This window comes from Polyergus mexicanus, unplaced genomic scaffold (assembly GCF_030449975.1).
Source record: "Polyergus mexicanus isolate NDT 795.1 unplaced genomic scaffold, iyPolMexi1.0 SCAF_15, whole genome shotgun sequence".
NCBI lineage: Eukaryota > Metazoa > Arthropoda > Insecta > Hymenoptera > Formicidae > Polyergus > Polyergus mexicanus.
In genome coordinates, this window is record NW_027223335.1 from 4,954,833 (window position 1) to 4,967,843 (window position 13,011).

A 13,011-nucleotide genomic window follows, 5' to 3' on the forward strand; every position below is an offset into this window, starting at 1 on the left:
ATTTTAAGGTTTTAGTTCAATATAAAGCAAAACTTTATGTTAAAATAATACTTATGTTAATAGTATTATATATATACTAATATAATAATGCTATATATAATATTAAATTCATGGTAATTTTTAAAATTTGTAATTAATTATATTTTTCCGCTTATATATATATATATGTGTGTGTGTGTGTGTGTGTGTATTTTAACTTTTAATTTTTATACTTGCTGTATACTAACTTGTATTTCATAATATAAATATATTGTATCAATACATACATAGTAATATAAGTAACATAATGAGAGAATATAGTTTAATTAATATAACGAATTAATAGATGTTAATGATAAATATAAATCATTTGGCGCAATCTTACCTATGTCAAATATTATATATATATTGGTGCATTCTATCCGAGAAATTCCGCAGTAAATATGATATTAAATTCAATTTGCTTTGCACCTCGTAAAAGCGAACTTGCTTATAACGCTAACCACGCACTCAAAAAAAAAAAAAAAAAAAAAAAAAACAGCCTTATAAATCAAATTTCAATCAGATTTCACCGTTGCGACTGTCACCATTACATTGATACGTACCACTATGGAATTTTTATTGATCGCGCGCCGCGAGGATAAAAAATTTCGTAAATTTACTGCGTTTTTCAAAAATAGCGGTATTTCTCATTCATGGATACTTCAAGCAATGTATGTAGTTTCGAAAGTTTCGCATATCCGCGAAACGTTCTCGTTAAATAAATATTTGTCTAGTGGATAGAAAAACCGATCGGCAGTATATTTTCGAATAAAGTGAAATATTGATCGGCGCATTTGCTGATTAAATATACAGAAAAGCTCGCGCGAGAAGAAAATTAAAAATAATCAGCGAGAACCAGAAAGGCGAATGCAGCGATTAATTTATTTTAATGGATAACAGTTATGACAATTCAATTGTAAATGTCAAGGCGTTAGGTTAAATCGTAGAATGTTAGACGAATAATTGCTTTACAAAACAGAACATTCTAAGGAAGTAAGAAGAAAGAAAGCAAAGACGGAGAAAGAGCTAAGAGCATGCTTGAGAGCTTTTAAACCTTCGGAGGAAGCTTTAGCTAGATGAGCTTTTAATTAAATTGAAAAGATGAGCTCTTAATGGAATATAAAGTCGCGTTTTACAAATTAACCGATGCTCACATACATACATCGTGAAATTTTACCTTGTTTTTATCATATATTAATGATGAATTTTTCCCGTTCATGATGCAAAAGTTTGTTTTTAATAGTTATTAATTGGATATGGATTATAATATATGTTTGACATATATGCATACATTTTTAAATAATATTAAAAATAGCAATACACATACGGTATTTTCTATAATTATAAATATGGACGGGTGCTGGAGCCAAGATATTTTTGCAACATAAAACAAGAATAACGCTGTGTTTACGCTACAATCTACACTTCGATACACTTCATAGTATTGTTAGCACCTTTCGTTATCGCGCGAGCAAGAAGCCTTCAGTTGGCTCTTTAATTAGTGGTTCGATCGCGGGAGAGACGCAAGAAAACGAGCTTTGTGTGACTGGATAGCTATGCGAGCACTCGCGCACGAACAGAGGCACAGAGGCAAACAATGTCGAATGACATCGACCCGTCGGCGAGAAGCGGCGGGGGAGCTCAAAGCTCATCTATTATTGGCGCAAAACAGAAATAAAATGCAGTGCGACGGCCTGTGAAATTTAAAAGGCTGACGTGCTGCCAACTTTTGTTCTCCGTCGTTTTGGCTTCAATATTTTCCCTCAATCGTTGTTATAGTCTGCGCATCGCGAAATTGCGCCGCTTTGTCTCATATTTGCAAATTTGAAAAAAAGAAAAAAAAACAAAAAACGCATCGCATATACATACAACAGTCATTTATCATTGGCATGATTTTATTATTCAATTTATATACATTATACGAATAATATATATTTATTTGTTATATATTTGTCTCACTGTCTTTCTTAGACATTTAATAAAATGTTTGAGCTTCAGAAAAAAATATAATAAATAACAATATATAATAAATAGTTTGCAAATTATATTATTTTTTCTGTTTGTATAAGGATGTTAAAAATATGAACGAAATATTACGTGATTAGTGTGTATTCGTATATCTTGTCGATTTAAATTTGTAAACACAAAAACAAGATCATATATACTAATATTAATTGATAAATTCATGAAGAACTTACCACAGTGATGGGATAAACTGGGTTGATAATTGTGAAGAGGAGGACATGGTTCGGCTTGTTATTGTCTTCTCTGAAACATTAATTGATACGTATTATTCCAACAAATGCACAGAGGACTTTAATGAAATTCGCTTTAAGGTATAATACGCGACCGCGTCAAATCGAACTTCCATTATTCGTCCTCGTTAATAGGCGCTGCAATTATTTGAAAATTCAATTACGGAAATCGAAAACGAGGTCTCGATTATCGCCGAGTTCGCAAAAACTGCCGCGAATAATAATTCATTCTTCGTCGACTGCAGCATAAACGTCTTTGCTGACGCAGTGCAAAAATTGCTTGCTGAAACTAGAAATATTATCTCAGAGTTTCGCGCAAATTGAAAAATATCAATTCTAATAAACTTCAGCGCGACCTCTTCGTTAACGCTATCTATATTTTAAATATCATATTCGCCAAGTAAAAATACACTCGTCAGAATATTGAACATTTATCGCAGTCGAAATTTTCTTCCCCGATATTCCTAAGTTAATTTATTTTACACAGAATAGCGTTCGCGTTTTTATACGTGAAAATATTTCATATGCAAAATATATATATGGTAAATATTTTCGAATTACGGGAAACGTGAATCGCACGTGCGCCATCGTACAGAAAATTATGATGTCAAGAGTATAGAGTATCTCGTATTCTCGACTGAAGGAAAAACGAAACGAAGTAATCTCCATCCGAGATTCGATGCGCTCACTTGTATATAGTGAGGCCAATCCACCAATCAACCAGTGATGAATCGTCGCGCGATACATTTTGCACGGTTGATATTGACATATACACATTTTCTATTATTCTTTCTCTATCGTGACTTGCATCTAACATAAAAATCAATCCATGTAATCCTTCCACGAGCACAATAGCGAGAATGCCGTTGTATCGATTAATGAATAATAGAATATCCAATTGCGAGAATGGATGCAAATTGAATTACTAATACTCGCGATGATACAGCGTTATTCGAAGCTTGTTTATATCGAGTTTTCATATCATGATACGATGTATATTATGTAGCGTATCTCAAGATACGGAAAAAATAGATGATAAAAATACTAATCTAATTATTCAATTGCAATATATCTCGTTTTTTTCATAAGGCAGGACATTTATAACATTACTATTTATATTAATGAAATATATGGTATATTTATAACAAAAAAGTTTAGTTTCTCAAGCATTGAAATATAAGAAAAGACATATATTTTTACTTTCGCTCGGAAAGGAAGATGATAATATTGAAAATATTAAATTCACGAATGAAAGATAAATATCGTTTTATCTCTATTCCGTTCTCGATTCTTGCCGATTATCTAACATTGATATCTGCATCCGCGACCACTCACTGGCTTTGCCAGCTCGAATTTATCTTACCAAAGAGTTATCGCGAATCCGTGAAGCGGATATCATTCGCTATCGGGCTGCTCCGGTGCTAGATTGAATCACACTTAATGCTCGACTTAACTTCTTATTACAATATTATATCTGAACTGTAAAACGACAGATGGGTCAAACTTCAACGAGCTACGTCGTTTTAATTAATTTTCGACGTCGCAGTGCATAGACCGTGTTTTGGTACTTATCGAGGATCCAATTCCACGCCTGAGTGTCTCTTTAATAGCGCGTCAGAGATAACAGATATAAATAAAAAATTATATTTGAAAAAAAAAAACTGTATTCGCATTTTCGTTGCAAATAAAAGACGAATATAATTGAAATAAATTATACAACACACATATAAACTAACATAATAATAAAAATACTTAAATAAATTTAAAAATTCAATTTCTCTGTTTATATATATACAATATAATCGCATGTTATATATATAATATAATAATACAATTATACGTATATTATATATACAATACAAGTACTCTAATATCGTCAGTGCTATCAAGAATGATCGAGTGAACAAATTGCATACGATTGATTTCAATGACTGTTTATGCAAAGTAATTTGTTGAGACGATCCGAGTGTCGCCATTGATTTGCACGACATTATTGTCCACTCATTGTCAGACGTATCGCAAATGTTAATGGGTCAAAGAAATGCGATATCACATGATTGATAACAAATTAGGAAAATGAAAATGATATGTTGTAGTATCATTAATCATCGATCAAATAACTCTGTATAAACCATGTTTTGCATAGTATCGATAAATGGTTTGAAATTTAGATAAGATAAGATAAGATAAGAATCATCGCGATCACTGATTGTCCCTGATAAAAATACACTTAAACTTAAAATAATAAAATTACATTTCTTTATGAAGCATTATTTTATGTCTCTCATTTTATTAGTAATAATATGTGTATGTTTTCAATGTTGACGCGCAATTATATCGCATTGTTACTCTTGAATACATGGAAGATACGACTTTTTATTTACATAAATATAAACAATATAAAAACATGGATTTTCTCTTACCTTTTACGACGTGGCTCGTCTCCGTATCCGCCATATTCGTGATTCTGCAATCAGAAATAAACAGCATCGTTCATATCTTTCCTTCGCACACGATTAGTTCGCTAAATTTGTGCGGGTTAAATGTTGTTAATGACTTTATCCGACCTGCATCATTTATACCTTGCCATTCGCCATAGACTTGCGTGCGGTCGGCAAGTTGTCTCGAAAACGAGAGCGAGAGAGTTTCACTCGAAACTACTCGTAAGTCGAAAGCACGGATTTCCCGAGCCGGTGATTTCCCCTCGGTACTCACTCTTGCGGCAACACGTGTGTTACCGGCTTCCGTCGTGGGAAAATTGCGTAAGACAAATTCGCGCGGCGGCTTTGGCTGAATTTCACCACGGATGCGTGCTCGGTCAGTCTATTAATATGTGTGCACACGCGTCTTTTTACCACGGCACCCAAAGAGCGACGGAAATAGTGCAGCGGGACACCTTAGAGGCTGTGACGTATGGCCGCTTAGGTAAATTCTTGAGACCCAATCGGGATCACATAATTAAGCGGCACAGGAGCAGAGCTTGTGCAATCCCAAATCTTCTTTGAGTTAGATGTTTAAAAGCATTTAATTCGCAGAATGTAATTTATAACGAAACTACTTGCAAAAGAACATTTATAGAAATTTTATTTTATACACTTTTCTATCTTTTATCTTTTATTTACATTTCTCACACTTTAAAGATTTCGATTAAATTCTCGTAGAAAGCAGATATGAAAATATCAAATCTAATCGAACGTTGGTATTCGATGCGCAAATATCTCGGTAAAAAGATTTGTAATAAAATTATATTATGTAGATGAGATTCATCTATTTTTCATCCCGTACGACATGGCTTGCCATTGTGTTCTCAAATGTGATCCGTTCTGGGAAACCGAGCGCGAATGTCAATTCTCAAGCGTCTAGTCGCTTCATATCGCTTCATATCGTAATGTGCTAGTGAATAAAATATGAAGCGTATTTGTACAGTCAGGATGACGCGTCGCGGTTAAATAATTCATTCACATTTTCCGCAATCGCGAAACGACAAATCGAATCCGAGTAATCACGCAGATCTAATTATCAGCACAAAAATGTGTCCGATCACTCTGTAAATTTGATTTACATACCGCGCTAAATTGATGATACAAGCCGAAAAGATAATTCAGGAAATAAATTAAATTATTGTGTACGAATATATATATATATATTGATGAATTGAAATTCTGAACAACGTTGTGTACGTATATATATAAACTTGCAAATTTGCGCTGTCACATCACTATATAATATATATATATCGACTGCATGTAGGAAAATATTTGAATAAGTATTTTAGACTTTTACATAGAAGAAATTAATTCAAAATTCTCTCTCTCTCCCTTATCAATTTATCATTTATAGATGAAGAAAGATACAATTTTCTTTTGAATAGATTTTTTAAAATTATTGATATTATTTTTCAATATATGTATAGAGTATATTATAAATAATAGTACTAGTTCAAAGTACAGCCCATAAGAAGAATAAAAAATGGACGAAGGAAACGCGTGACAAATGTGTATGACCCTGCGAATGTGCATCGCTAATGATCCGAAATTAGCCTGAATGGCAAAGGTAACAAAGACGCTGCCATTTGGTTTTGCGCACAAGCCGAGCTCGTTCAAAGCATATCATCCTAGTAGAAGTAGTGTCTCCTCGTTGAATAATCAAGACATAATGTATACGGGATGGGGTCAACGAGCATTATTTTTTCCGTTGAGGCTGCAAAAGTGTTGATACATACTATTATTTACCATTATTCGAAGAAGTTTGATATTGTCACATACACGAATATAAAATACCTTCCATTGACAAACAAAAAGAAATTTATACAAATAAGAAGCTGATAGAATTTCTATCTTCAAACGAAGAATTTTTAAAATTTTTTTCTCCCAGATTTCGTTGCATGTTATTATCGTCAGTATTTTTGTCATTGCTATTATATTCGTTAACGTGTAACGTCCCATTAATATGTTTCTCTGTGAATAATAAACAGAACGGGTTTAATAAATACCTATTCTTCTTATTGCTGGACAGCAATTAGGAATGTGTGAATAAAATCCGGCAGCAATAAGATATGTTATCTCTCCCTAATAAATGATAAAACTATCATTAATCAAAAAATTGTATCAAAAGAAAGAATATTTTCGAGATGAAACAAATAGAATTTTCGTCGCCGTTTTCCGATCTTTATTCAATTAATTTGCTTTACATGTGATCTGACACACTCACACACACACACACACATACAAACGAATTGAGACACCTACTTTTAGTAAACTTTGCAATACACGAGAAGAAAAGCATTTAACCAGAACGATACACAGCCATCGTTACGCGGACTTACCAGCGAGAAATTCGAGTGCCGTGTCCTAATGATTTATTGCCGACGATCGCTCGTTAATTCTTCGTCGCTGCAGCAGCGTCGCGTCCATGACTTGCGAAATGCGGCTGAACGGCCGCCGAAAAAAAAAAAAAAAAAAAAAACAATGTAAGAGAACGGTAAAGAATCCGTTCTCGGCGGACAGCCAAAGAGTGTTCCGAGAGGAGGGAGATTTTGCGGAATATCCGACGCGTCGCATCCAAGAGATCTCCGTCGTCACGTATATATTATAACTCACGCATAGTATCGCCGTTACGAGGCGAAATACCGCGCGGATCCGTCATACGTCATACGTTCTTATAAACATAACTGTGCACTGGCGCGCGACCAACCACGTGCTTTCGGGCTCAATGGGTACTCAACCCGCGCTTTGATCGTCTGAAAAAAAGAAGAAAAAAAAATCGCCGACTGCTCGCGCGAGACCATGATCTATGTGGAGATTTCTCGAGAAGACAGACGATGACAAGACGCTTTTGCAAAATATTTGTATTTATTTAACATTTGATATCTTGATATATGTACAATGTGTCAATTCGAGACATATGCGATGGTTAGTTGAATATAGAACAAATCGAACTATATATAGTGTTGAATTAGTAACATAGTATTTAATTTAATTTTACTTTCTAATTTTTTAATGTAAATAAGAAAGATATGTATATTAGAAGAAACTATCATTTAACAAAATTCACTTCTCACAAAGATACTAGAAATTTTGAACAAAAATATTAACATAAAATTTTCTTTCATTGACCCAGCAATATATCAATCAGTTATCGCGAATAATAATCGAAGCAATGTAGCTGCGTTTTGATATGTTTACGCTTGTTGAGACGCGGTTTCATTATTCTAGCGATTAGTAAATAATGTCTAGATCCTGAGAACCTTTGAAAAATACCATACATTCTCGATACAAAATTGGGATCATTTCCACTAGCTCGTGTTTGTCTGTCATATCTGCCTATCGAGTTGATCGTTCGTCAAAAGAGACAGGCGAGCCATTAAGCCAATTTTCCTTACGTTCTACGTATGTCACGATAAAAGATCACAATAAGATTTAAGACAATCGTCTGCTTACTTATCCCTTCAATTCCCAGAATGTCCTCTATCTTGTCATGAGACACCTTGTAAATTCTTTAGAAAATAATTAAAAGAAATATATTTTGTTTTATTTTTAGACAAAAATCACTTATATTCAAGAAAAGTTTTGATTTATTACAAATAAATTAAATAGATTAAAAACAGAGTTAATTAAATTTATGTAAAATAAATAAATACGATAATATTATTTGTATTAAATTTTTTTCTGTTTTAAATAATTTTTTATGATACCCATGTTAATTATTATTTTATCTAAATAATTTTTTATATTTTTCCATCTAAAAACACGTTCTTTTCTCGCAAATAATATTCTTATTTACATGCGAGAAGAATATCGCTATTCTTTTCCATATAAATAGAACCGCGTCTGCATGAGAAATAACTCTTAACTTTTTTAAATTCCAAGACGAAGCCGAATAAATCCTCTTAAACACAATCACCATTTTCACGAGGATATCGATTATGCATAGACGCAAAAAGTCGCATAAGTTGCCGCTTTTTGCGTCACGTCGCCGCTAAGTCTCGAAAACTATCCAGAACGAGGGAAATAAAAATGCTAACGCTCCATTAAAAATTGTAAATCATTTGGAAAGGCGAAAAGATCTATAAGAGATACTTACTTAAGCAGTTACTTAAAGGTCAAATATGCGCAATTATCCGCGCAAAATTGCCGACAAACTTGTTGCGAACATGCGGGAACGCAGAGAGATCGTTACAAAAGCGTTGTTCCTGTTTGTAATCTCTTTATCAGCACGTGGTTGGCACGCGGCCAATCGACTTTCTCCCCGGCCATAGAACATCGACCCGTACACGTCATCTCCTGTGGTTCGCTTCGATTTGTTCTAACCGCCGTTAAATCGGTTAGAGCATTGACCGGGAAGAGAATAGAGTGCTTAACGCGCTTGTAACGTACGTGCATATGTGTACGTCCGAGACAAGTATCGCATAAACGCACGAAAAGTTCGATTTACGACGTAGCAAGTGGTAGCTCGCAAGGATACGCCGTCGTTTTTCAACGAGTGGTACCTACGTATCCGTATCATTTCCATTAACATAAATAGAGTTAACTGGTCATTTGATGGTTTTTGTCCCACTTGTCAATAACTGATAAAGAATGGCGCAAAAATAATGCTATCGTTGAAAAAATTGTAATTGTTTGAATTTTATGATCTATCTTGACTCTTTTTTAAAAGAGCATCGAGGCTGTAACTTTTTTAATTAATGTTTTTTATATAGATATGAAAAGTTACATATATACGAGAAGAAAATATTTTCCTTCCCCCCTTTATCAAAAAATTCACGCGATCACGCGTTCGTTTTTATAGGGTTGTTAACATTTAATTTGATTCAGTTCCGCATACTCGAAAGAGCGATGTTAACTTTCCGGAATGAAATTTGCCAAGAAACCTTAAGCAAAGTTTACACTCTGCGATTCTGCGCTCGCTCCCACGGGCGTTATCGAGATTCCGACAAGTGAGCTTTTAAAGTGAGTTTCACATCTTACAACGATGGTCAGTAGAACTCGCGCGAGATTAACACTCGTGGTTTTTTTTTTTTTTTTTTTTTCGAAATTGCGCATTTTCTCTACTGCAATGTAAAGATTATCATTAATCATCTCTCAAAATGGTTGCAACGCAATTTTTAGATTATACATTATACAACACATTATTTCCACATATTATTAAACTTAGTTCATAAATATAATTGAAAATATAGCAATTATTTAATATAAAATAAAATGCGAATTTACACGACATTAAAAAGCTTATGTCGTTGTTTACAACAAATAATTTCTTAAGAAAAGATACATGAGTATGTAGCGGATATTAAAAAAGTTTTGCGATAAGAAATCCAGATTACTTCTATAATTTATCGCGATTGAATCACGGACACAATATATGTAAATAATAATAGATAATAATAAGCTATTGTTTAAAAAATTAATAACTGCAAGTTTAGATGCAACAATCGAATAAAACGTTGAAAATTAATATTTGAAATTTTATTTTATTATACATACCATTTATTTTCATCATAAAAAAAAAACAACTAAAACTGTAGCAATATATTTAATTACTAAAGATGGCATTTTAATAACAAATTCGACTCTCTTTTGTTGAAACGTTATTTAAATATTTATAACTTTTAATGAATAATTAATAATAAATAATTCCTGGATATGTGTGATTTATGATATACACGTGTTTAATATTATATAATTACGATATAAAAAAAGATTGAGAAAAATATTTTTTGCACATTTTTAATTCATGTATATTATATATTAATTTATAAAATATTCATTTTTTCGCGTACAGTATCGCATACATTCCTTCGAGACTTAATACGTAATAAATCGTAATCCGAGTTAACGAATCACGCGGATAAATAATTGATGGCATGCGATTTCTTGTAAAATGCATAAGCGGATCGTAGGCTAGACGTTGTGTGCGTTTTCGAGAAAGTTCCCTCGAGTACGCGTATATGTGTGTGCAATCGTCATGCCCCAATTATCTTGTCGGATATGAATTACATACGGACCTCCCGCCGCGTCGCGTCGGCATCCTCGGCAGGCAAAACGGGACGAAACTTTTCGTAGATTTCGCGTTAATTTCGCAGCTGAGCAGCTGGTGTCTTCCCACGTCCCACAGATGGGCGGACGATAAGCGCGAACTAAACTTACCCACTTGGGAAAAAAAAAAAAAAAAAAAAATCTCGCTAGGACATAGCTCGAAGGTTTCCAGGATTTCGCGATGCTTTTAATCCGTTATCAAGTCCTGCGTTTCTGTCGTATGTCGCGCTACGATCTCCGAGTCGTTTTCAGCTTCCGGCTTCCGTCTTGTTCCTCTTGTATGGGAAGGAAAAAAAATTTTAAGCTTTTATACAGAATTTACATTCTTAACGAGAGACTATTAAGAGGAGAACATTTAAGAAACGTGAGATAATTATATTGTAGTTATTTTTCTATAAGTTCGTCTTTAGAAAAAAAAAAATTATCTATCCCATTTTAAGCCAATTCCAATTCTATATGCAAAAAGCGAAACAAATAATAATGATATATTTTTAGATTTTCTTCACAAAAACTATTTTGTTAACAATCCTTCTAAAAATAATGAAGAGCGGTATCAGCCTCGTTCAAACCCGATTCGTTATGACGAACTATTTCGACGATTCTAAATCATATGCAACCGCGCGAGACCATTTCGTCACGGTAAATTGATTCTGAACGCAATTATTAGAGCAGAACAGAACAATGAGCGCCATGCCGTCAGGGCGAGCGCGCCGGGGACCAAACTTAACTTGTCTTTTTCTCGGGTGCCGGTCGGCTGCGAAGTTCAAGACAGAAGCTATCCGTCGTCAAACGACGTTTCCTGGCTGTTAAAATCGCTCGAGGATACTTGAGACACGCCTCGCGTGCATTCGCACTGCATGTCTGCATCAGTCCTTTCCGCTGTGTACTTTTAACCCTACACGCGATGAACCTCCAATATTCATATTCTTCTAGGGATAAAAACCAAAACTCACGCTTTTTCTAAATAAGTGCAACGTTTTAAAAAAAGAAGATAACGAGAAAATAATATTCTCGGTATTTAAATAGATACTTTTCCGCATATTTAATCTAAATAATTTATAACTTAACATTAAATATCTCTTTGAAAGCGCTCTCTTTTTCTCTTAAGATTATATAAAACTACCTATTATCTATAAATATTAATATTATTATCAGCATATCAAAGATATTTTTTCGTAAAAGATGATTCTTTTCTTTTCATTGAAGGAAAAAGCATGAATCTAATATTACTATTATGATATTTTCCGTAAACAAAGGAAGAAGGAAATGCAATAAAATAGATTTAAGAAATATTAAGAAGAGCAATTTCAAGCAACGTTATAGAATAATGTCGTTATCATCGGCTTTATTAAATTATTGCGTTTGCATTGTTCGGCAAAGTGATAATTGGGTTAATTTATTAAATTATGACGCAATCGCAGTGTTATAGATATGCTGAAATATGGATGAAGAATATGTGCGATAATGGTCTCCGAAGCGAACAAACGTATTTTATATATCAGATCTAACTTATTTAATTTCATTTATTTAGGCAGCTTATATAATCTCTCATAATAAATTAGAAATTAATGTTACAATATGACATTTATACACACACACAGGAAGTGTAATAATTCTCAGTTACCAATACCATTGCGTTTCTTTTAATCATCAAAGTGAAATTTCTGCATAATATAAGACTTTATATGCAAAATAGATATTATATGGTACGATATATCGCAAAATGTAAACTATAATAGGGATATATCCTCTGACAAACTCTCTTATCGTTAAAAATATTATTTTTTGATGAAGATTTAATGAATAATCATGAAAATATTCATTATCAAGCATTATAGAATTTTAAGAAATTTCTTCCAAAATATGAATAAAGATTGTACACATAAATGAGGAAAAAACTTTTATAATTAATTGAAAAGTTTTATTAAAAACACACTTGTTTCTTTTTAACTTAAAATTGTAATGGATATATATATTTTTATCAATCAAATTTTTATTTATTTAAAACTTTGTAAAATCAATGATTCCGCTATGCATATATTCATTGTTCTATTAGCATTAAATCTTATTATGCCTGTAATAATATTTAAAAGAAATATCAGATATTTTTTTTTTTTCCACATCGATCCAAACGCTGTTTCCGATACACTTGTCCGATTCGCAATCACGTGTCGCTCGTTTCCCGAGAGGCGAACGTCAGC

General features: G+C 33.1%; 1 protein-coding gene across 2 annotated transcripts in view; it reads right to left on the bottom strand.

Moving 5' to 3' along the window:
- Window positions 1-13,011, bottom strand: part of Sm (heterogeneous nuclear ribonucleoprotein L) — a 144,333-nt gene that overhangs the window by 119,057 nt on the left and 12,265 nt on the right. For both annotated transcript variants that reach the window (XM_070308287.1, XM_070308286.1), the window contains exons 2-3: window positions 4,700-4,743; window positions 2,220-2,289 (exon numbers count right to left, since the gene is read on the bottom strand). In XM_070308287.1, the coding sequence (XP_070164388.1) occupies window positions 2,220-2,289; window positions 4,700-4,743 (114 nt within the window). The remainder of the gene's footprint in view (window positions 1-2,219; window positions 2,290-4,699; window positions 4,744-13,011) is intronic.